Below are 23,543 nucleotides of genomic sequence, written 5' to 3' on the forward strand. Positions count from 1 at the left end.
CAGGCCTATAATTGAAATACTATGGCACAGGGGTCAGCTACCTTTCAGACGTGGCGTGCCGAGTCTTCATTTATTCACTCTAATTTAAGGTTTTGTGTGCCAGTAATACATTTAAACATTTTTAGAAGGTCTCTTTCTATAAGTCTATAATATATAACTAAATTATTGTTGTATGTAAAGTAAATAAGGTTTTTAAAATGTTTAAGAAGCTTCATTTAAAAATAAATTAAACTGCAGAGCCCCCCGGACCAGTGGCCAGGACCCAGGCAGTGTGAGTGCCACTGAAAGTCAGCTCACGTGCCGCCTTCGGCATGCATGCCATAGGTTGCCTACCCCTGCTATAGCACTTTATGTATTGTCTATGCAAGGATCATTCACTCACTACTGAAATGGAGCCACCCGTGGGGTGGAACATAGCAACCCTTCTGGACCAGCAACACAATACAGCAGTTTTTAGGAGGGAGGATGAAAAATGCTTTCAATTGAAATTACTAGGAAAATTTTAGTTATTCAGAGTGTAACAAGTGACCCAAGATTTGGCAAAGACACTATGGGATTGTTTAAAGAGCACAAAGAGTCAGAACTTCACTGACAAAACTCATCAGCGGTTCATTACTCTCTAGAACCATGCTAGAGAAATGGTTCGGTCTCCACTCAGAGAAAATAATGCCATCTCCTGAGTCATCATCAGCATTTTCGGCAGCACCCTGTTTTTTCCATGAAGGTTTCCCATCCTAGTATTGACAAGGTCTGAGCTTGTTTCTCTTGCTTTTGAGATCACAGCCATAGTGAAACTGATACAGCAGAGAAAATGGCAAGCTCAACTTGGGAGAGAGAAATTAAAAAACAACCTTTTCTCCTTTTGCCCCAGGTTCTCCTCTGTTTCTGGGTGTTCCAGATACCCCCTAAGAGAAAAATTAAGTAGTTAGTACTAACAACTGCTTCCAATACATAAGAAATTATGATTACCACTGCAGTGCAGACATTGCCATAATGTGTCTTGCATTTCTGTGATACCCTAGACAAGATGATACACTACAAGATGCACCACACAGAGATGCTTCCATGAGGATTTAAAGCATTTAGACACATGTACTTACCTTGAAGCCCTCTGCTCCTGATAATCCTTTGAGACCTGGAGGACCTTGATCACCCTTTGAAAGAAAAGAACACTATCAACCCTGAAAATACATTTGCACTAACTAGAACTGCAACAGGTCAGTTTATCTATCTATCTAGTTTGCTGCCAGATCAGTTTGATGATGATTTCCCTGTAAACCATATTGATTTCCTAGCATTTTCCAACAGGTACTTCAAATCATAAACAAGTTATGTGGACTAGAACCTCAGCTGCAGTAAATCACTGTAGCTCTACTGACTTTAATGAAGCTATGCCCTAAATTAGCTATGTCCCTAAATTATTTCTGATAGCAGATTCATAGTTAACATTTCATATTTACAGATGAAGTGCTCTGTTTACTATCTTGGCAATGGCAACATGTTTCTGGGATACTTCAAATCACAAGTACATTGTTCATTTTCCCTTTTATATATCACATAAAAATACATGGCAAAAAAGTTAATAGGCTGCTTAGTTTCCGTTTGATTCTGAACTTTGGCTTTGTCGAAGAAAAACTAAGTTCTCGCTTTTTGTTTGGGTGCAGCAAAACCAAATACTTTATTTATTTCTCTAGTGAACACAAGAGGGAGAGAGTGTCAGGAACTGGGTTGCCCCTTGTCCTGGACGGATCTCTCTCAATTAGTAAACAATCATAACAATTTTTATACCTTTTTTACAGACAGTGGCTAGCAAACCTGGAGATAGTAGAAGTAAACATTTGCATTTGTTTATACATAAGCCTATTCGCTATCTTATTTGTCTGCAATACTAGAACAGAAAACAAGACTGCAATTCACAAGGTCATAACGACTCTTCACACAATTCTCTCTGTACCACATATCTCACAGCATGCAGGGTCACATCTTAACTTCTGCTATATTAGCTAACATACATTAAGATCCCTTCAAACCTTTATTAATTAATTCTTGGCCTCCACAGCTTCATGCAGAATATAATGCAATACATACCCATTCACCATGTAACTCTCTCATTCCTTTTTCACCCTTAGTGCCCACTAAACCCTTAAAGGAAAATAAAATAAAATGTGATACAAACAAATGAAAAAAAATCAGATATTTTTATATACTTGAACAATAAATCAGTCATACTTTTGAACCAGGCTCTCCAGTGTTTCCATAATTTCCCGGGTTACCACGGACTCCCTATTAACAAGAAAAACAGTTTCACTGTTTCGTTTTAAGTGAATATAGTGCTAGTGAGTGTCATTGGAAAGACTGCATTGGGCTCTGAAGTTCTTTTTATATCCACACAAGAGTCAATGCAAGTTTTCCACTGCTGCCAATCAAGGTCTTTAAGCCAGTCCTAGAGACTGAAGACCTCTACACCCATTCTGCCCTTAGCTTCTCTAATGAATCTTGCAACACCAACTAGTGGCAATTGTCACTGGGACTGAGTGGGCAACCTAGAAGAATTTCCAGTGTTAACTACACAGTTGGATTAAAGCATGAGGATATCATCACATCACAGCCAAAAATGGTACAATGCAAGCTCAACAGGGCTCACACACTGGGATTGGAGCTTGGGTGCAGGAAAGAAGCTGGTCAGATGACAAAAGAACACAGTCACTATCGATGATCTTCTTATATTTTGGGACTGGCTCCTGAAGTGCCAGCTCTCGTGAAGTGACATCATAAAGTGACATCAAGACTACTGAAATCAAACCTGTGATGTTTAGATTTAACTTGACAAGTTCAGACAGCTGATATGAAACTGAATATGTCTTTTTTCCTGAATCATAAGAGGGACTTCTGCTCTTTAGGAATGAGACTAAAACTAATTTCCCATTTGTGAGACTGTGTTAGAATTGCATGTTATCACTTTAAGAGTGGGATGGCATTCCTGATCCTGCTTGCCGGCTAGGGGGCTCTGTAGCAAAGCATGAGCACAGAGTCAGTAATGAAAGAGCCAGCTTAAAGCAGGATGAGGTCAGCTGTACCTTGCTGCCTTAGAGAGTAGCCTGTTTTCTCTCTCTCTGTTTTTGGGTTCTTGTGTGATATTGTTCTGAAGTCTAAGAAATAAAGTAGTGTTAGGTTGCAACCTTCCAGCAATAGTATTTATATTTTTTTATCTAACTTTTGTGAGTATTCTGAGAATGTAAAACAATAGAACATGGATTCTCAACTCACAGGTTATGACCCCCAGCAATATCAGGGGTCATGACTACCCTCTTTTTCTTTATGGCTAGATTAGAAAGAGGTCCTGAAACGGGTTTCTGTTGTAACATGGGATCACAGGATGGAAAGGGTTGAACCACAGATCATTGAACAAACTTTGGTTAAGGAAGCTGCAAAATCCTTTGGTCACGAGGTTTCAGCAGGATCCTGGACCAGAAAGGGAAGGAGCAGGTATTTCATTGCCCCTCTGCTGAAGCTTCCTTTTGTCAAGCATGTACAGCAATGGTGAACATGTTTTCAAAGCTGCCAGTCTTCATTACTGAGCAATGCAGACTATACAATGAAGGCATGTTGTCTTATTTAATATTAAAGATAAAGCATAAATGGTAATTACCAGATTTCCAACATTGACAGACTTTCCTTGTTCTCCCTTCTCTCCTTTTTGCCTCTGGTGCAGGAGTAGAAAAAGGGACATAATTTCTACACAAAAATTAAAAATGATCTTCACAAATAGAAAGTTGATTTTTTAAATTATACCTTGGGCCCTGTTGTTCCTTGATCTCCTGGTCTCCCATGGGCACATTTACATACTGTGTTTCCAGTAAGATCCTGTTGAGCGCTTGCTCCACTCTGACAATGAAGATACATGTTTTTTTATTTTTTGCATTGCAAAGAGTGAGTTGAAGGACATGACTGATTTGACGGCATAGGGAGCTGCCATCTCTGTTCTCCACAAACAGCATTAGAAAATGTTCCTGAATCATATAACAGAGTTGGCATTAGGCACACACATCAGGTGCATGGCTTTGGAGAGTTCTTGCTCTGTCAGCTTTCACATTAAGCAGAACTGAATTTAGTGGCCTGCTGGGAACCCCATATGTACCTTGAGAGATACATGCTACAGGCCCAGTCTCACCAGTGATGGTGGAACTAGGGGTGCTGCCACACCCCTGGCTTGAAGTAGTAATAACAAACACCAAATACATGGTCTCCATCATCAGCATCCCCACTATAAAAATTGTTCCAGCACCCCTGAAGCTCACTCTCAGCTACTAATGCCCTGCCCCATTTCCAGATGACGAAGCCCTTCTGAATCTGCATAATAATGACAACATCCTGAGCCCCATTCTATCCCTTCTTCAGTCCCTTAGCAAAAACCATCCTGATCCACCCAGCCAAACACTCCCCCTCCTCCCCATGTGACATGTGATTTGGGGAAGTCTCCCGGAGGCCCTGTATACCTCATTTTGCACAGAATACTGCAAAACCTGTGCTCACTTTGTAGGTTAGTGCTGAAGCAAAGGAGTTCATGAAAGAAAGCACATAGCCTACTCACAACATCCAAAAGCTCACAGCAGCCTTCCGAGTAAGCTTTATCTGCGTCACAGTGCATTTCAAGTTGTTGTAAATCCACCTGACACATACAATCATTGGATTAAACTAATGTGAGCAACAGCAAACATGTGCTAAATAAATGGGCTAAGAAAACCCCTCAGTGCACACGCGTGCAAATTCACACACTCACACCTACTCATTTTGTGCTCCTCGTCACATAGACACATTTGCCTCCATCTCAATCAGCTACAAACACTCAGTCTACACACACAGTTGTGGACATTGACCAATTATTCCTCCCCACACCCATTCTTTTCCACCCCCCCCCAATGAATTCAATACAAATTCTGTATCCGGAGTAGCTGCACAATCTGGCTCACATTAAAAGAGCAAATTCTGTCTCTGCTGCTTTTCTCTTTTTAAATTCTAAGTTACTCAGTCTGATTTCCTTGTATAATGCAAACTTTCAAGTCAAATACATGCTGTATGCTCTATTATCCACTAATAAAATGACAAAGTGTAAACAATTTTTAAAATCTTATTGGCTTTTCTCACTCTTCTATGTTTGCTTGCATTCATAGCCTACAGAAATACTAAATCAAAATACAGTTGCCTCTAGCATAAAGCCTGTGCTAGGTCAATAATTGCATTTGTTATTATATTTATATGCAGGAAGTATTTCACTGCTATTCTGAATGCTGATACTACACATCTTTTTTTTCACAAAATAGTCACAACAATTTTTAGAGTCACATGCTCACCACCAGAGGGAACTCTAGCTAAAGTAATAAAATATTGCTGTGTGCCACTTGAATAGATAACTGTATGAAAAGTTACTACTACTTTTGTGTTAATTAAAAGCCTGCTCCTGTACCACTAAAATTAATGAGCGTTTTGTCATTGATTTCAGTGGGAGCAAGTGGAGAGAAAAAAGGAACCTGATGGACATATTAAATTTTAAGGGGCAGAGGGAATTTAAATGCAACAGATCCATTTGAAAGGTTCCCAGACAAAAGGATATAAACTGTAGCTAGGGAAACTTCACCTTATGGGAGATTGCACAGAGGATAGTTAGTGTCTGGAATGGAATCCCACAGGCAGCAAGATGAGCAATTATGAACAACTGCAGTGCCTGGTTTACAATGGAGCCGGGCCCATGCTCAGAAGGGACCCCAGCCTGTTCTGCTTTCACTGTGCCCTGAGACCCTGCTGGCTCCCCTTGCCCATCACTTGCTCCTCTCAGCCTGCCCGCCAGCTGGCAAGGGCTCCTCTCCGCTCCCTGCCCCCATCTCCCTGCTCCCCTCGGCCCCCTGGCCAGACCCCAGTGCACCTCTGGCTCTGGGCAGTCTCTGCTTCCTACCACCTGTGAGGCCCCACCTGTCTCCCTGAAACTGAGCTGCCTGGGACTGGTGCAGAAGCCTGGCCTGGCTCAGCCGGGTGTATGAGGGAGGTGTGAGGGGGAGAAAGACTGTGTGAAGGGCTTGGCTGGGCCCCTCCAGGCAAGTGCATCTTGAGGGACCCTGGCCGGGGAAGGTCCCGGCCTTGGCTGATCGCACCATTCCCGAGGGGATGGAGCAATTCCCGGGCCCTGGGACCAGCTCTGGCTGTGCTGCCGGCTCAGCCCGGCAGACACAGTCACCTCCCAGCAGGGCCGGTGACTGTGGCCGGGAGGCAGGGGTTGGGTCTGTGGGGAGTATGGGGGGATGCTGGGCTGTGAAGGGTCAGGGAGGATCTGTGGGTGCTGGGGCACTAGGGAGTAGGGGTTATGTGGGGGGTGCTGGGCAGTTGTGGTGGGGCTGTGGGCAGGGGTTGTGTTGTGCAGGGCGCTGTGCATTTGTGGGTGGGTCTGGGGGGCCTCTGGTCATGGGGAGTTGGGGGGTGTTGGACAGGGGGGATCTGTGAGGTGTGGCATGGGCCTGCCCCCGAGGAGAAGGGGCATGTTGGCAGCACAGGGCCAGGCAGGCCACTGTGCATCTGGCAACTGCTAGTTTGTAAATAGTGCCCCTGCACTGGGTGGAGCGGGGCCGCCTCTGCCATGCCATGCCCCATTGCCTCTGGCTGGCTCCTGGCTCCGGAGACTGACCTCCCCACACCATGCTCCATTGACTCCATGCAGGCCCACAAAAGGTTAATCCAGCCCTGAACAACTGTATTTAGAAAAAGAATCAGGTGGACACAGAATAAAAACACTGAACACTAACTAGGTTCACTGACCTAGCCTAATGGCTTTCTTCTCTTATATTTCCAGTAGATGACACTGTACAGTAATATTACTCATGCTAGAAGAGCTACTTACCAAAATAGGAGACTCTTTAACTGATCTTTTTACCAGCAAAGTATATCCATTTCCATAAACACCTCTCTGTTCATTTCCTGGAACTGCACTGACTTCCTGACAATCAATCAATAATTTTGCATCATCGCCTTTCACACTTAATGCTAACTTGTGCCAAGAACCATCAAAAGCCTTGTCCACATTGCTGAATGTCCTGAACATGAGTGTTTCGGATGGAGTGGCATGAAAGAAATCCAGAGATTTTTTGTCACCCAGGAAGCGAATACCAACTATGTTTTTGCCAGCAGAATCACTAACTTGCCATAAATTCCACACATTTTGTGGAGTGTCTTCCAGAATCTTAAAAGTAGCAATGATGGAAAATTCTGAAGGTAAGCAATCAGGATGAACATCACTAAAACAAGAACACATGGAGTCCAATTAAAGTCTACATATTGAGACACAATGTAAACCAAAGCCCATTCAACAAATTTCATCTCTAATGCATTTAAACTTTATTATTTTAACAGTGCTGTAGTGTGGTAGACAGTCAGCTAGAGAGTCACTAAGGAGTACACTTTAAGAGTGGCATTTCAAGGATTTGTCCACATAATGTTAATGAGATCACACACTTTATTATTTCCAGAGATGCTGAACAAAAGGCCAGATTCTACATTTTGCTCTCAGGCAAACTTCCACTGAAAACACGATTGCACACACTGCACAATTCCTTCACAAAGTGCAGTGTTTTCCTTCCAACCCCTTTTGGCACCTGGCAAGCTAGCCAGCATTAAGGTGCAGGGAGAAACTCAAGTGAGTGCAGTGACTCTTGCATGGTAGGTCTAAAGTGGTGAACACCTCTTTGCACCCTCCGCCCATCCACCTGCACAAAAACCAATCCCAATATAGCCCTTAAATCTTACTCACGTTCTGCATTTAACTTAGGGTGACCAGAGGGCAAGTGTGAAAAATGGGGACAGAGGTGGGGGGTAATAGGTGCCTATATAAGAAAAAGCCCCCCAAATTGGGACTGTCCCTATAAAATCGGGACATTTGGTCATCCTAGTTTAACTATGATCCATTTCCTTAGCAAAATATCTTAGTTTTAAGGAAGAAACAGACACAGAGTTTAATTTATAGCATACCTGGTGTTTTTCCTGAGCTGTATGGTAGGATTTATGCAGTAAACTAAAGAATCTGAGTTTGATCTTTCAACTATGTTTAGATCCGATGCTTTGGCCAATCTGAACTCCTGAAGAAGATCAACCTCTGCAATTTTAAAATGTTTTTATAATTAGTTTCATTTGCCAAAGGTTGAGTTGCTTGATATTTTCTATTAAAACAACTCTCCTGGGGGAAATTGGCATAGAATCATAGAATATCATGGTTGGAAGGGACCTCAGGAGGTCATCTAGTCCAACGCCCTGCTCAAAGCAGGACCAATTCCCAACTAAATCATCCCAGCCAGGGCTTTGTCAAGCCTGACCTTAAAAACCTCTAAGGAAGGAGAGTCCACCACCTCCCTAGGTAACCCATTCCAGTGCTTCACCACTCTCTGAGTGAAAAAGTTTTTCCTAATATCCAACCTAAACCTCCCCCACTGCAACTTGAGACCATTACTCCTTGTTCTGTCATCTGCCACCACTGAGAACAGTCTAGGTCCATCCTCTTTGGAACCCCCTTTCAGGTAGTTGAAAGATGCTATCAAATCCCCCCTCATTCTTCTCTTCTGCAGACTAAACAATCCCAGTTCCCTTAGCCTCTCCTCATAAGTCATGTGCTCCAGCCCCCTAATCATTTTTGTTGCCCTCCGCTGGACTCTCTCCAATTTATCCACATCCTTCTTGTAGTGTGGGGCCCAAAACTGGACACAGTACTCCAGATGAGGCCTCACCAAAGTCGAATAGAGAGGAATGATCACCTCCCTCGATCTGCTGGCAATGCCCCTACTTATACAGCCCAAAGTGCCATTAGCCTTCTTGGCAACCAGAGCACTGTTGACTCATATCCAGCTTCTCATCCACTGTAACCCCTAGGTCCTTTTCTGCAGAACTGCTTCCTAGCCATTCGGTCCTTAGTCTGTAACAGTCAATGGGATTCTTCCATCCTAAGTGCAGGACTCTGCACTTGTCTTTGTTGAACCTCTTCAGGTTTCTTTTGGCCCAGTCCTCTAATTTATCTAGGTCCCTCTGTATCCTATCCCTGCCCTCCAGCATATCTACCACTCCTCCAAGTTTAGTGTCATCTGCAAACTTGCTGAGAGTGCAGTCCACACCATCCTCCAAATCATTAATGAAGATATTGAACAAAACCGGCCTCAGGACCGACCCCTGGGGCACTCCACTTGAAACTGGCTGCCAACTAGATATGGAGCCATTGATCACTACCCATTGAGCCCGACTATCTAGCCAGCTTTCTATCCACTTATAGTCCATTCATCCAGCCCATACTTCTTTAACTTGCCGGCAAGAATACAGTGGGAGACCGTATCAAAAGCTTTGCTAAAGTCAAGGAATAACACATCCACTGCTTTCCCCTCATCCACAGACCCAGTTATCTCCTCATAGAAGGCAATTATATTAGTTAGGCATGACTTGCCCTTGGTGAATCCATGCTGACTTTTCCTGATCACTTTCCTCTCCTCTAAGTGCTTCAGAATTGATTCCTTGAGGACCTGCTCCATGATTTTTCCAGGCGCTGAGGTGAGGCTGACTGGCCTGTAGATCCCCGGATCCTCCTTTTTCCCTTTTTAAAGATTGGCACTACTTTAGCCTTTTTCCAGTCATCCAGTACCTCCCCCATTCTCCATGAGTTTTCAAAGATAAAACTATTGACTCCAATGGAATGAAGCCAAGTTATGGTCAATGAGATACTGGCGCTGTTAGTGCTGCCAATGGAAAACTGGTTTCTCATTACTGGCTCTGTGCAAATATTTTTAAGTGGTTAGGTTTGGTTTCTGGCTCATCATAGGAGGGAGAATGCAGACAAAGAGACCCCTTTTCTCCTGCTTGGGCACCGGTGCAGGGGGCATTCAGAACACTTGTGCTTGACATATGATCTGAGGGACCACCAGATCATCTAGTCTTATCTGCTGTGTGTGACAGCCCACCAACAGCACTTTGCACCCACACACTGAAGGATAGCTCAGTGGTTTGAGCATTGGCCTGCTAAAGCCAGGGTTGTGAGTTCAATCCTTGAGGGGGATCTGGGGCAAAATCAGTACTTGGTCCTGCTAGTGAAGGCAGGGGGCTGGACTCAATGACCCTTTGGGGTCCCTTCCAGTTCTAGGAGTAGGTATATCTCCATTTATTTATTTTATTTTTAGCAGCCGAAATTAGACCAAAGTATCACAGCCAACAGGAGACTAGACTTTTATGTGCCACAGAAAGAGAACAGGGGGGATTGAGGTGCACCAATGCCTGAGGCCCCCGCAGTAGCAGGGAATGACTAAGTGAGATATACCCAAATAATCCTGGCAAGTGACCTGCACCCAACACACCACAGAGGAAGGCAAAAACAAACAAATCAAAACAAAAAAACAGGTCACTGGCCAATCTGACCTGGAGGAAAATGCATTCCCAACCCCCATATAGAGAGCAAGAACCAGCCAGCCAAATACCTGAGAGACAGAATGCTGGGTGCCACCACCTCAGAGCACTTGCACACCCTGTCCAGTGTACTATCTCCAGCCATGGCCATCCCTGATGATTCAGAGAAAGGAGAGCAACAACAAAAAAGCCTATCCCAGAATATATTGGTTTTGTTTTGGTGTTTGTTTGGGTCTTTAGTGTTTTTTTCCCTTGACAGATATTTAGGCAAGAAGACTATGACAGGTACAGAGGCAGAAGTGGTAGTGACTGAAGCCATGGAAGACACAATGAAGATGGCCAGATGTAGAAGCTGTGAGATGTACGTGATCCTAGAGCAGATATCTGAAAAGAGCTTCATTTGTATGAACTGCCACATCATAGATCTGAGGCTTGGAGATGCAGGCAGAAACTATGGTTGAGTTTCAAAGGGGGTTTGAGCAGATGATGGAGCAAAGGCAAGAGGAGGCTGAAGGGAAAAGTCAAGACTTGCAGGTGCAGCTGGACTGAGGAACTTGGATGGGAGATTGCTGGGTGAGGAAAGTGGCCAGTGGAAGCATGTGACTATGAGAACCAGGCAGAGGAAAAGACCAGCTAGTACTGGAGAAATAATGCTTAGGAACAGGTTTGCTGAGTTGGAAAATGAAGAAGGGGCACAGCAGGCTATAACTGAAGGAGGGAGGGCAAGGAAGAAGAAAGAGCAGCCAATCCTGTAAGGAGAAGAGCCAATGGAGATACCCAGAATTCAGAGGTCCAGAAGGATACAGAATGACTTACAGAAGATTGCAAGGGAGAAAAGAGGTCTTGCAGACAGAAAGAACAGGAGGAAGGCCAGAGAATCACCATCACCAGGAAAAGGCAGGTCTTCATGATTGGGGACTCCCTACTAAGAAGAACAGACAGGTCTGTCACCAGAGCTCATCCAGAGAACCGAAGGCTGTGCTGTCTTCCAGGATCTAAGATATGGGGTGTGGACCTGAGGCTGAAGAGAATCCTAGTGGGAGCAGGATAGAATCCACTGTTTATCCTTAATGTGGAAACAAATGACACAGCTAGATTTCGCTGGAATATATCAAGGGAGACTATGCCAGGCTGGGGAAGATGCTTAAGGAAATGGACGCTCAGGTGATCTTCAGTGGGATTCTGCCTGTCCCTAGAGGAGGAGAATGAAGATGAGACAACATTATGATGATCAACAGATAGCTCATGTAATGATGCTATAAGGAGGACATTGGGATGTTTGACTACTGGGAGACATTCATAGACAGAAGACAGTTTTCTTGGGATGGACTTCACCTGAGTAAGGAGGGAAATAGATTTCTGGTAAGGAGATTGGTGCAACTCATTAAAAGAGCTTTAAACCAGGAACTCAGGGGAGACTGTTGGGAGATGCTCATGTAATCTCCAGGCCTGATTTTAACATTGAGAGGGAAGAAAATCAAGTAAGGAAGGATACAGCAATGGAGAAAAGAACAGCAGCAGGTAGGAGAATGGACATTAAGAGGAAGGATAGTGCTGATACCAGTCAGATAGTTGACAGTAACAGTAGAATGACTGTACCCACTCGGGTGAGGAATGTGAGAAAAGCCAAGCAGCATCAGTTAAGATGTTCGTACACCAGTGCAAGGAGCCTGGGTAACAAAACGGAGAAACTAGAACTGCTCATGCAGAAAGTGAAACCAGATATTATAGGGATAACAGAAACATGGTGGAATAGTAGTCGTGACTGGAGTACGGGTATTGAAAGGTATGTGCTGTTCAGGAAAGACAGAAATAAAAGCAAAGGTGGTGGAGTAGCATTGCATGTTAATGATGAGGTAGACTGTAAAGAAATTAGAAGTGATGGAATGGATAAGCCAGAGTGTGTTTAGGCCAAAATCACTTTGGGGAAGAAAGCTACTAAAGGTTCCCACAATATAGTGCTTGGAGTGTGCTACAGACCACCAGGATCCAATTTGGCTATGGATAGAGACCTCTTTAATGTTTTTAATGAAATAAATTCTACTGGGAATTGTGGGATCATGGGAGACTTTAACTTCCCAGATATAGATTGGAGGAACATTGCTACTAGTAATAGTAGGTTTTCCTGGGTGTGATGGCTCAGAGATTTCTTCACCAAATAGTTGCTGAACCAACAAGAGTGATGCCATTTTAGATTTGGTATTGGTGTGTAGTGAGGACCTCATAGAAGACTGGTGGTAGAGGACAACCTTGGTTTGAGTGATCATGAGTTAATTCAGTGTAAACTAAATGGAAGGATAAACAAAAATAGATTTGAAACAAGAGTCCTTGATTTCAAAAGAGCAAACATTAATAAATTAAGGGAATTAGAGAAGTGCATTGGACCAAAGAATTCAAGCATCTGAATAACTTGGAATAACTTTAAGTCAAAGTTGCCATAGCTATCTGAAACCTGCATCCCAAGAAAGGGGAAAATATTCATAGGGAAGGGTTGCAGACCAAGCTGCATGAGCAAGCATCTCAAACAGGTGATGATGAGAAAGCAGCAAGCCTACAAGGAATGGAAGATGGGCGGGATCAGCAAGGAAAACTACCTCTTGGAGGTCAGAAAGTGTAGGGATAAAGTGAGAACTGCCAAAAGCCAAGCAGAGTTGGACCTTGGAAAGGGAATTAAAACCAATAGTAAAAGGTTCTATAGCAATATAAATAAGAAGAAAACAAGGAAAGAAGTGGGACCACTAAGCACTGAGGATGGTGTGGAGATTAAAGATACTTTAGGCCTGACCTAAACAAATACTTTGCCTAGTTTTTAATGAGGCTAATGAAGAGTTTAGGGGTAGTGGAAGAGTGGCTAATGGCAACGAGGATATGGAGGTAAAAATTACCATATTCAGGGTGGAAGACAAACTCAAAGAGCTTAATGAGACTAAATTGCAGCCCCTGGGTAATCTTAATTATAGGAACTGGCACATGAAATTGCAAGCCCAATAGCAAGGATTTTTAATGAATCTGTAAACTCGGGCATTGTACCCTATGACTGCAAAATTGCTAGTATAGTTCCTATTTTTAAGAAAGGGGGCGAGGGGAGTGATCCAGGAAACTACAGGGCTGTTAATTTGACTGCAATCGTATGCAAGGTTTTGGCACAAATTTTGAAAGTGAAAGTAGCTAAGGACATAGAGGTGAACAGTAAAGGGATAAACTGTAACATGTCTTTACAAAAGGTAGATCATGTGAGACCAACCTCATCCCCTTCTTTGAGAAGATAACTGATCTTTTAGACAAAGGAAATGCAGTAGTTCTAATCTACCTGGATTTCAGTAAGGCATTTGATACAGTTCCACATTGGAAATTATTAGTTAAATTGGTGAAGATGGGGATTAATATGAGAATTGAAAGGTGGATAAGGAACTGGTTAAAGGGGTGAGTACAATGGGTCAGACTGAAAGGTGAATTGTCCGTCTGGAGGGAAGTTACTAGCAGAGTTCCTCAGGGATTGGTCTTGGGACCAATCTTATTTAATATTTTTATTACTGATCTTGGCACAAAAAGTGAGTGTGCACTAATAAAATTTGCGTATGACAGAAAGTTGGGAGGTATTGCCAATACAGAGGAGGACCAGAATATCATACAAAAAGATCTAGATGACCTTGTAAACTGGAGTAATAGAAATGGGATGAAATTTATAGTGCAAGGTCATGCACTTAGGGACTAACAAGTCCCCAGCTTATAGTAAAAATTCTTATCAGTTGAAAGTGACAGAGAAGGAGAAAGACCTGGGTTTACCGGTTGATCACAGAATGACTATGAGCCATCAATGTGATGCGGCCATGAAAAAGGCTAATGCAGTCCTAGAATGCATCAGGCAAGGTATTTCCAGTAGAGACCTTTCTTTTACGGAAACTTAATATTTATTTATTTTTGCTACTTGATTTGTTCTACATTAATGTCTTTTCAAAACTAAAGATTGGTTGGTAACTATGAGCCTTTTCCTTCCTATGTTTTAATAGTGGCTTCCTGGAAAATAACTGTTTTACACAATTGCTTATTCCACAGGTAATGAGAATGGTTTGTCAGGAAATATGTTTCTTACTCTGCTAGATAAAAATAGAATTCCAACCTAACAGCTAGGCTTCAGTACTGCCCACCATTTGAGGTGTCTACCTTCTGCTGCATAGTTATGCTTTCCTATGCCTTGGTACAGGTGTCATCAGATGCCAGATTTCAAACTATGCCTTGTGACAGTATTTGAGCTACTGTAGGAATTATGAAGCAAAGTGAGACACTACTTATGTATATTTGCATGCTGATTTCCAGAATGCTTTTCCAACAGTTATTTAAGATTTGAGAACAAATTGCACTGTTATATTGTGTGTTCTTTATTATTATTATAAGAAATAGCATTATTTTTAGTTATATATGGCAACTTTTTTTGTACTGTTGCATGTAATAAAATAACCATAATGTTAAATTACATTTTAGAGGGGAAGGTTGTTATTCAAGCTATTTTTCAGTTTCTCTCTCACACACACACACTTGTTTTGATGCAGAGCCAAATCACTGCAAAATACTATAATGGAGGAGGAGATCACTTATTTCATTACACAAGAATTAAGGCCAATTCTCGCTGAAGAAATATATTGTCAGTTAGTAAAAGAGTGCTTAGAAAATGTCCACTTGAAACTTATTTTGATTTAAAAAAAAACAGGAAAAAATTCATTGTACTTTTCACAATTTTTTTCTGTAACAAGCTGGTCAGCACATTGTTGATGAAAAATATTTTTAATCAGCTCTGAATTTATCAACTATGAAAGGAGTATGTTCACATACCTACAGTATTTGGTAAATCCTGACATCGGAAAATATTGAAAAGAGTCACCAGGACCATCAGAACTGGAAATTTCATTGTAGGACTTCTTGAGTATATGCACCTATGAAAGGAACATTTAATAGTTAGATCTGTTTATTATTAATTCTAATCTTCTACTCTCACTCAATAATCCCTAAAGCACTGGGTTTGCTGTGATAGGGAATCCCCACAACAGATGGGGAATGTGAGTGTATATATACACCATATATGTATAAACATACACACAGACACTGCATGCATAAATTAAAGACTTAAAATATGCATTGTAATTATTTTCAAACTATACGTCTAATAATTATCCATCATGTAAAGGGTCACAAATGACCCCAAATCACCTTCTATAACTAGATTTCTATGCACAAGTATTTGTTACAAAGATATTGGCTAGTTAGTTTTAACTACATTATGGATACAAACAATAGTGGTGAACTATATGCGCAATTCAATCGTCCTCTACTGAGTGACAAAGATAAATATTGAACCTTACAGTTTGCTGTGAAAGGCCATTCTAAGAATGGAGCTTTTTACTTTACTAGATGCTCATTGTCTTATTTTTCACATAGATTGTTTTCTCTTTAATGTTTTAATAATTTAATTATTAGACTAGTACTTGGATGATAATATCTACATGGCATCATCCCATTAAAAAGATTTACTCCTTTCAATCTAAAGCTCTATCCTACAGTCATTGATGTCAATGGAGTTTTAGTCACTGACCTCACCTGAAGCAGGATGAGGCTCAAAATTATACATAGTGAAATATGTTTCAATTGGTTAATCTACAGCCCAGTCCTGCTGTCACTGAAATTAAGGGGTTTAGGACCAGGGCCTTTGTTAGCATCTTTGAAGATTTTCACAATAGGCTGTCACTCTACACACATCAGTCACTCTAATTACTATCTTCTTAAAGATGAGAAAGAACCAACCCTTGTCTTCTGACATCTAGACTTTTGGGAAAGTTTCAAATCTCTAGTTAGATGCAAATTGCGCTACTCAGCTAATCCCTAACCATTTTTACTAGAAAGTCTGCTAGCCATGCGATTGTTAATCTTGCAACAATTAATTTGGACTAACTATGCATTATCCTTTTCCTTTATTTCTTAAAAAAAAAATCAAAAGACAGAGGAGCAAGGCGCTTACACATATTATTCTAGTATCATTCTGATGCACACATAATGTGAGTATCAAGGACAGCATAGGATACATCAGCGGCAATAATCCTATGCATTTAAAGCCTAATATTGTAACCTTTACTTATGTGAGTAACATCATTGAAATCAGTGAAGTTATTTGAGTATAGGCTGAAGGATCAGGTCCTACACCAAATCCTTCACAATATTTGTAATATATCATACATTTGATAACTAGATATAAAAGCAAGAGACTCTGTTCTTAGATTCATAGATTCCAAGGCCAGAGGGACCATTGTGATCATCTAGTCTGTCCTCCAGTATAACACATAGAACTTCCTCAGAATAATTCCAAGAGCAGGTCTTTTAGGAAAAACATCCAATCTTGATTTAAAAATTGTCAGTGATTGAAAATCCACCACTACCCTTGGTAAATTATTCCAATGATTAATTACTCTCATTGTTAAGAATTTATGCCTTATTTCCACTTCCGAATTTATATAGCTTTGACTTCCAGCCATTGGATGGGGTTATAGCTTTCTCTGCTAGATTGAAGTGCCCACAATTAAATATTTTTCCCTTGTAGATTCTAATCAACTGTAATCAAGTCACCCTTAATTTTCTCTTTGTTATTTCATGTAAGAATGTTAATTACACAATTCAGTAATTTTAAAAAGTCATCTTTGTTAAAGTATATTTTTTCTTTAAAAAGTGGCATAGGTATTTAGTTCCTGATTATTATAGACATAGACAATGTATTCTAACATTAGTATGTTGCAACATTTCAAAAGACGCATTTATACAAACTGCATTTCAACTAGCTGCTTCTTTTCTTTTTTTTTTTTCCTGGAGATTCTGAATGCAATCTCATGTTACTAAAACATATGGAAGAAAAGTACATGCTTCATAGCTAAGGTATAATGAAACTTGTTAGTGAGCACTTTTTTTACACAAAACATACAGCATAATGTGCTTGTACATATCATATCTAGAAAGCACTGGTCCATGGATACAGTGGATAAAGTCTCATATAAGAAGGTACAATGCCAAATGGAAGCAATAAGAAGAAAACTTACATTCTTTCTAGCAACAAATGTGGCTGAGGAGCAGTGTACCTGTGAGGTCACAAAGCTTTAGATTGACTCTGCTGGAACACAAAGAATATCAAAAGAAAGTACGTGGAGAAGCTGAACAAAATAGAGCTAAAGATTCCTCACACTAAATACTTTCTTCAATCTCAGCCATTTCTTTCAGTAACCTCTTTGCTCCCTCTATAATGGCTAGAGGCTCTGCTGTCTGATCATATAGTAGCTCTCACAAGTTTTTTAGGCCTCTGATAGGACAGTCACTCCCCAAATAGAGTTTCTTGGAAAATCTCTCCAATGCTGAAGGGTGGGGGGGGGCGGGTGTCTGGATTCCCTCCCTTTCCCCTTCCACCTCCTGTCACCAGAACTTTCAAATCTGTGACAACTTACTGAAGGGCTGAATAAATGAGCATTTGTTAGAGTGCAAGAAGGCTTCTCGGCCTTCTGGCTGGGAAAGCATTATCTAAAGTTATCTAAAGTTGTATCTCTATGATTTGCTTTATCCAGCTTTGCCTGAACCCCTGAGATCTCTAAGCTTCATTTGATCAGATTTTCTCATAAGATTTCCATTTCTTCCTTGTTTGCAGGGCTGGTGGTACATTAAAAAAAGGCTTTTCATGTTATATTTAAGTGCTTCCACTTGTAGTCCTATACATAACGGACATCCTCTGCATAGTGCTGAACACATTGCCAGGCTGAGACCACTATATCTACCTGTAAGTAATACTGATTATTACTTATTACTAAGATCATATTCTCCATGAGAGAAACAGATATTTGCACAAAAGCCCTTCAGGAAGTGATCTCAGTGATCTCAGGGACCAGTATAAATAAGTATAAGCCAATGCATCCACCATTTGGTCATCTGATAAAATATTATTAAATGAATCAACAATCACATACTTTATGAAACAGTGTGCAACAAACTGGAGAAAGACTCCCACTAGTTTGGGTCAGGCCCAATGTGCACAAATTTGTTCTCAAGGTTCTGATCATGGCAAACACAAACACTGGGCTTAAAACAATGGTTAGGTTTGGGGGTTTTAAATATGTTTTAGTTTATTGTGTTTCTAAATGTTTTGTTGTTAGTTTTAGTATAGCGTTTAAATTGCTGCTCATGATATCTTGTAAGACTCAACGTAACTACAATTTTTCAGTTGTTTATTCATTCCTATATATTATAGATAACCTCAATAATTTCTCGCCACAATGCAGATACCACTCATGAAGAACTTTTAGTTACACATGTTTAGTGAGAGAGGATATTGGTATCAATCATCAGACATATATAAAAGACATATACATATTCAGAACTACAATATGTATCCTTACTGTATGATTCTCTTCTTTAGTTGTAATTCTCTTTATTAATGTAGAACTTTGCTGAAGCAAAGTTCCTAGTCATGCTGTGAGAGACACTACATAACAATAGGGTGTTATATTTTACAAGGAGTTGACAGACCGAAGACAAATATATCACCATTCTGAAGCGTCCCTCATATACTGTTGCTGTTATGCTGCTTGAATCCCAGAGATAGTGCATAGGAATATGAAATTTGGCTGTTTAAAAACTTCTTTCACAGAAGTAAGAGCTCTTCTTTGTGCTGTTTTTGTACCCACTCTTAGGCTTGGGCCTGATCCAAAGCTCATTTAAGTCAGTAGAAAGACTCCCACTGACTTTAGCGGGCATTGGAGCTGACTCATTGTGTTTAGTATAAGATCTACTGAATTTGACAAACTTCTGATATTATTTTCATCTTTGTCTATAGCAGTATATAAGGCTGTTCAGCTCACCAAAAAAAGCTTCTCTTTTTATTCAAATTGCACCTTCTGATTAGGAAAGCACCAGAACATACTCCTTTGCAACAGGTTTATATTTGGAAACTGAAGGTATTGGATATTGCTATGAGAGATTGAGATGATAGATTTCTATATCATATTCTAAGACATCAATAGAGAAATATTTCATGCAATTTTTCCAAGTATTTGGGTACATAAAATATACACTTTGATAAGATACTGTCAAATAGCTAAGGGGATGTTTTGACCTCCCATTGAACTCTCTGGCCTAGATGATCTGTTCTGGTCAGCAAAGGTCTGATGGGAGTTGAGTCCAAAGGTGGCTTTGCATTCCCCCAGTCCTGGGACCAACTGAAGTCCAAGTTCAGCCCCACTGCAATTTACAGTGGTCCTAAAGTGCACTCGGCTGCCTGTGGCCCAGTAATGCAGTTGCTCTTATCGCCATAGGAGACTCTGGCATCAGGGAACTCTGTTGCCAGGGACTTCACCTCTCTTGCACCCCCTGTTGACCACTTTCTCAGCCCTGCAATGACCTGTTCTCTGGCCAGGTCACCCCTTAAGTTCAGCCCTCTTTCAGGGTAACAAAAGGTCCAGCTGAAAGTCCAAAGTAGGGTCAGGTCAGGACTGGGTCAAGAGCAGCACTGAAACTGGGGTCTGGGGACAGGTCACAAGTCAGAACTGGGGTCAGAGTCCATGGATTAGCCAAATTGAGATTGTAGTCAGAGTCAGGAAGCAGGCCAAAGGGTGAAGCTAGGTTGAAGTCAGTCCAAAGGTCAGGCATCTCAGGAGGCAGGTGCAGGGCTGGAATGGATCAGGAACAGGGCTGGAGCAGGGTCATGGGCAAGGCAAGGCTCAGGGCAGTAACAGAAATGGGATCAAGAGCAGGCTGGAAGGCTACGGACTCTAACACCGCTGGAGGGTCCCTGGCCAAGTGGTGCTATTGCACAGATGAACTTGCAGCTCTAGCAGGGTCAATGTACCTGTGTCTGGGGGTCCTCTGACCAGGGCCTTGCCAAGGGATAGGCAGCCACAGTGTGACTGCGTGATGAGTCACTGCAGGCTCTGTTTAAGGGATGTGCAGCTGAGTTGCTGCAGCCTGCCTGAGTGTCAGTAACGAGTCACTGCAGGTTCTGCTGGCACCTATTGAGAATGTGGGCACATCTAAAGGCCCCCTCCCCCCAGGATCTACTGAACGCAGATCCCAAGTAAATACCGGGGACAACAAATGATAAAACACAGACAGGAGTGAAGGTTGCAGGGTCAAAATCAAGGAACCAGAAGGGGACACCAAACAGAAAACCCCAGCCAGCACCCACTGTTCTTCAAAGGCATCCAGGGAGCCAGTGGTGGTGGCCCAGAGGAACTCTGCCCGGATATGTGACCTAAGGGAGGAACGGAAATAGGCCCCACAGTTGCAGAGAACCTCCCCATCCAACATGTTCTTCCTGGTATGATGGACGGCCCCTTTCGCCAACGCGAGGAGGAGGTTGATGAGAAGATCTCGTGACTTCATGGAGACTCTGCAGAACCCACAAATCAAGAAAGGGTTTATTGAGCCCACCAGTAGGGGGAAAGCTTGCTGGAGCAGCCAATCAGGGCCACCGAGGTCCATATATAAAGGGCTGCTCAGCAAAGCAGAAGGGAGTCTCTCCCTGGAAGTCGAGGGAAGAGGACTGGCGCCTGAAGAAGTGCCATAGCTAGAGCAGTGCTGGGCAGGGGCAGCAGAGTGTGAGGGTGAGCTGCTGGCTGACCACTGCCAGGCTGGGGCTTTTTCTATATGGGCTGAGAGGGTGCCAGGGCTACGGGGGAAGTGGCCCAGTGAAAATAGGCAGCAGGTTGGAGGAGGGCAGTAGATGGCTGCCGGCTATAGGGTCCCTGGGTCGGGACCCAGAGTAGCAGGTGGGCCTGGGTCCCCCACCTTGCTAATGAGAAGAGTTGCTGGTATCCAGCCTGCAGTTTTCCCCTGAGGCAAGGGGCTGGATCTTGGACTGCCCACTATTTTTTCCATGGATGCTCCAGCCCTGCCTTGAGTGCAAAGTCTTTGTCCTCTGGACGTTCTTCCATGTGTTGAGCTGGGGTGGGGGAAAGGCCAAGTGATAATGTGTCTCTCTTATACTTTCTTCCAGTTTGTTGGAAAGATCTTTGCTGTCAGTCAGCCCCCATTGGCCAAGCAGTCTCCATTGCATATGTGCCTTCTCTAAGGAGTCTCTGGGATAGTGGATTGTGTGTTGATGAGCCACTAACGTCTGGCTATTGATGGCTACTCCTTTGTTGTGACTGAAAGGCTGGTTGTGGGTGTTTCCAGCCTCACAACATATTTTAGTAACACATATAGCAGTACTTCATAACGTCACATATAATGACAGCACATAAAATCCAACAGGATATTAATGTTCAACGGATCAAGACTTTTAAAATGATACCCCACAAGGTATACTTTGTACAAAACATATCATCATTATAAGACAGTGGTGAATATGGGAGTTCCAGGGTGCTACTTTGATGTACAGAGTGGGACAACCAAAACCCCACTACATTTCAGTAAGGAGACAATCCTGATTTTCTTACATCCTGATTTTCTTGATTAGGAATCCATATCTTGCAAATCTGGGGTCGAATTCTGCATTGACCTCGCTAATCTCAATTACTTAGCTATATCCTTTTCTCCCTGGCCTAATCTAACCTCCCTATGGTCAGGATCATAGGTGTCAAATCTGTGGGTGCTCTGGGGCTGGAGCACCCACGGAAAAAAAATAGTGGGTGCTCAGCACCCACCAGCCGCCCCACCAATCAGCTCCTCCCACTCCCACCTGTGCCCCCTGCCTGCTGCCGATCAGCTGTTATAGCAGTGGGCGGGAGGCACTGGGGAGGGAGAGGAGCAGGTGCAGGAAGAGCAAGGGCAGGACACGCTTGGGGAGGGAGGCAGAATGGGGGTGGAAAGAGGCAGGGTGGGTGGAGTTTCAGGGGAGGGGGTGGAGTTGGGGCAGGGCCTCAGGGCAGAGCGGGGGTGAAACACCCCCAGGGAAAGCAGAAAGTCGGTGTCTGTGATCAGGCTTACATTTGGGTTTGTTATTTCCCCATAGATTAGCAGTTATTTCACTGAGGTTTGGTTAAAGAATTCTCCCCAATTCTCACCTCAGTCTCTATAGAAATATCTAGCTAAGGTATTTAGCTGACTGCCAAGGATTTAACTTTGTAGACACATAGCTATATTAAAGCCTCCAGGTGAACAGAGCTTCTCCCCAGCTCCTCCAACTAGAGCAGCATTCCTCTCCTCTAACGGGACAACAGCTAGCAGGAGAAATTTAGGGGCAGGACCCGAGAGTCCACGCTCATATTACTAATGCTACCTAAATTGTTCTATTCAGAGAATCCCAGTGGGAGATACCTCACAAATAAAAGACAGCATGGATGGACAGATTTCCTGCCAGCAGTTAGGATTTCCCTGCTGTCTCCTTTGCTTGGGATATGGTGGCCTTAAAACCACATTGCTGGTCCCCTGATGTAACATGCAGGATTGCCTTCTTTCTGGCACTATGAAGGAGAGGAGCTGTGACATGTCAGCTGACATACCACTCCTCTTGGTCACTGCAGACGTACAAAAGCCCCTTCTCCCACATTTGCTTTGTGCCCGTTCTGCTCTGAATCCCTTGGGAGGTATGCAGCAGAAGCGCTGAGTGGGTGTCCAAACCCAATTGGTCGCCGAGATGGGGCAAACAACCAAGTTCAGATCTACAGCCAAACTTTTCCAAAGACCGAAGGGGTTTAGCTGTCAAGTTTGTACTCTAGTTATCTATCTAGATGGCTCTTATCAACATAATATTGGCACACTCTATAATCATTGGTGGATTTAATCCTCACGCCGTCCCTGTGAGAGAATGGGATACTATTCCCTTGTTATAAATGGATTACTGAGGCACGAGAGAAGATCAACTGACTTGTCCAAGGACCCACAGGAATTCTGTGGCTGAATCAGGAATAGAACTCCTGCCTCCCATTCCAGTGCCACAGCCACTTTCCTACCTTATGACCATTACACATGAATAAGATGTGAAAAAGGGACATTCTCCATTCACCCCAAACCACTATATATCTGGAAGGTATAACCCTAACTCGCACCTTGTTTTCATCAGTTCAAGAAATCCATCTCCATGCTTGCTGCTGTAATGACTTCCAGAAAGATCAAAGAATGATCAAATCATAACTATAAAAGATTTTGGCATTTTTCACTTTCATCCATTGTTA

The 23,543-nt window shown here is 42.5% G+C and overlaps 1 protein-coding gene across 1 annotated transcript in view; it reads right to left on the bottom strand.

Annotated features, from left to right (window-relative positions):
- LOC123366206 (collagen alpha-1(IX) chain-like) overlaps positions 1-20,811 on the bottom strand; it is a 42,531-nt gene extending 21,720 nt beyond the window's left edge. Inside the window, exons 1-11 of the mRNA XM_045009433.1 lie at positions 20,615-20,811; positions 15,244-15,344; positions 8,011-8,134; positions 6,887-7,280; positions 4,592-4,669; positions 3,793-3,885; positions 3,650-3,703; positions 2,230-2,283; positions 2,089-2,142; positions 1,101-1,154; positions 852-905 (exon numbers count right to left, since the gene is read on the bottom strand). Coding sequence (XP_044865368.1) covers positions 852-905; positions 1,101-1,154; positions 2,089-2,142; positions 2,230-2,283; positions 3,650-3,703; positions 3,793-3,885; positions 4,592-4,669; positions 6,887-7,280; positions 8,011-8,134; positions 15,244-15,344; positions 20,615-20,811 — 1,257 coding nt within the window. The remainder of the gene's footprint in view (positions 1-851; positions 906-1,100; positions 1,155-2,088; positions 2,143-2,229; positions 2,284-3,649; positions 3,704-3,792; positions 3,886-4,591; positions 4,670-6,886; positions 7,281-8,010; positions 8,135-15,243; positions 15,345-20,614) is intronic.
- Positions 20,812-23,543: the final 2,732 nt, after the last annotated feature.

This window comes from Mauremys mutica, chromosome 3 (assembly GCF_020497125.1).
Source record: "Mauremys mutica isolate MM-2020 ecotype Southern chromosome 3, ASM2049712v1, whole genome shotgun sequence".
NCBI lineage: Eukaryota > Metazoa > Chordata > Testudines > Geoemydidae > Mauremys > Mauremys mutica.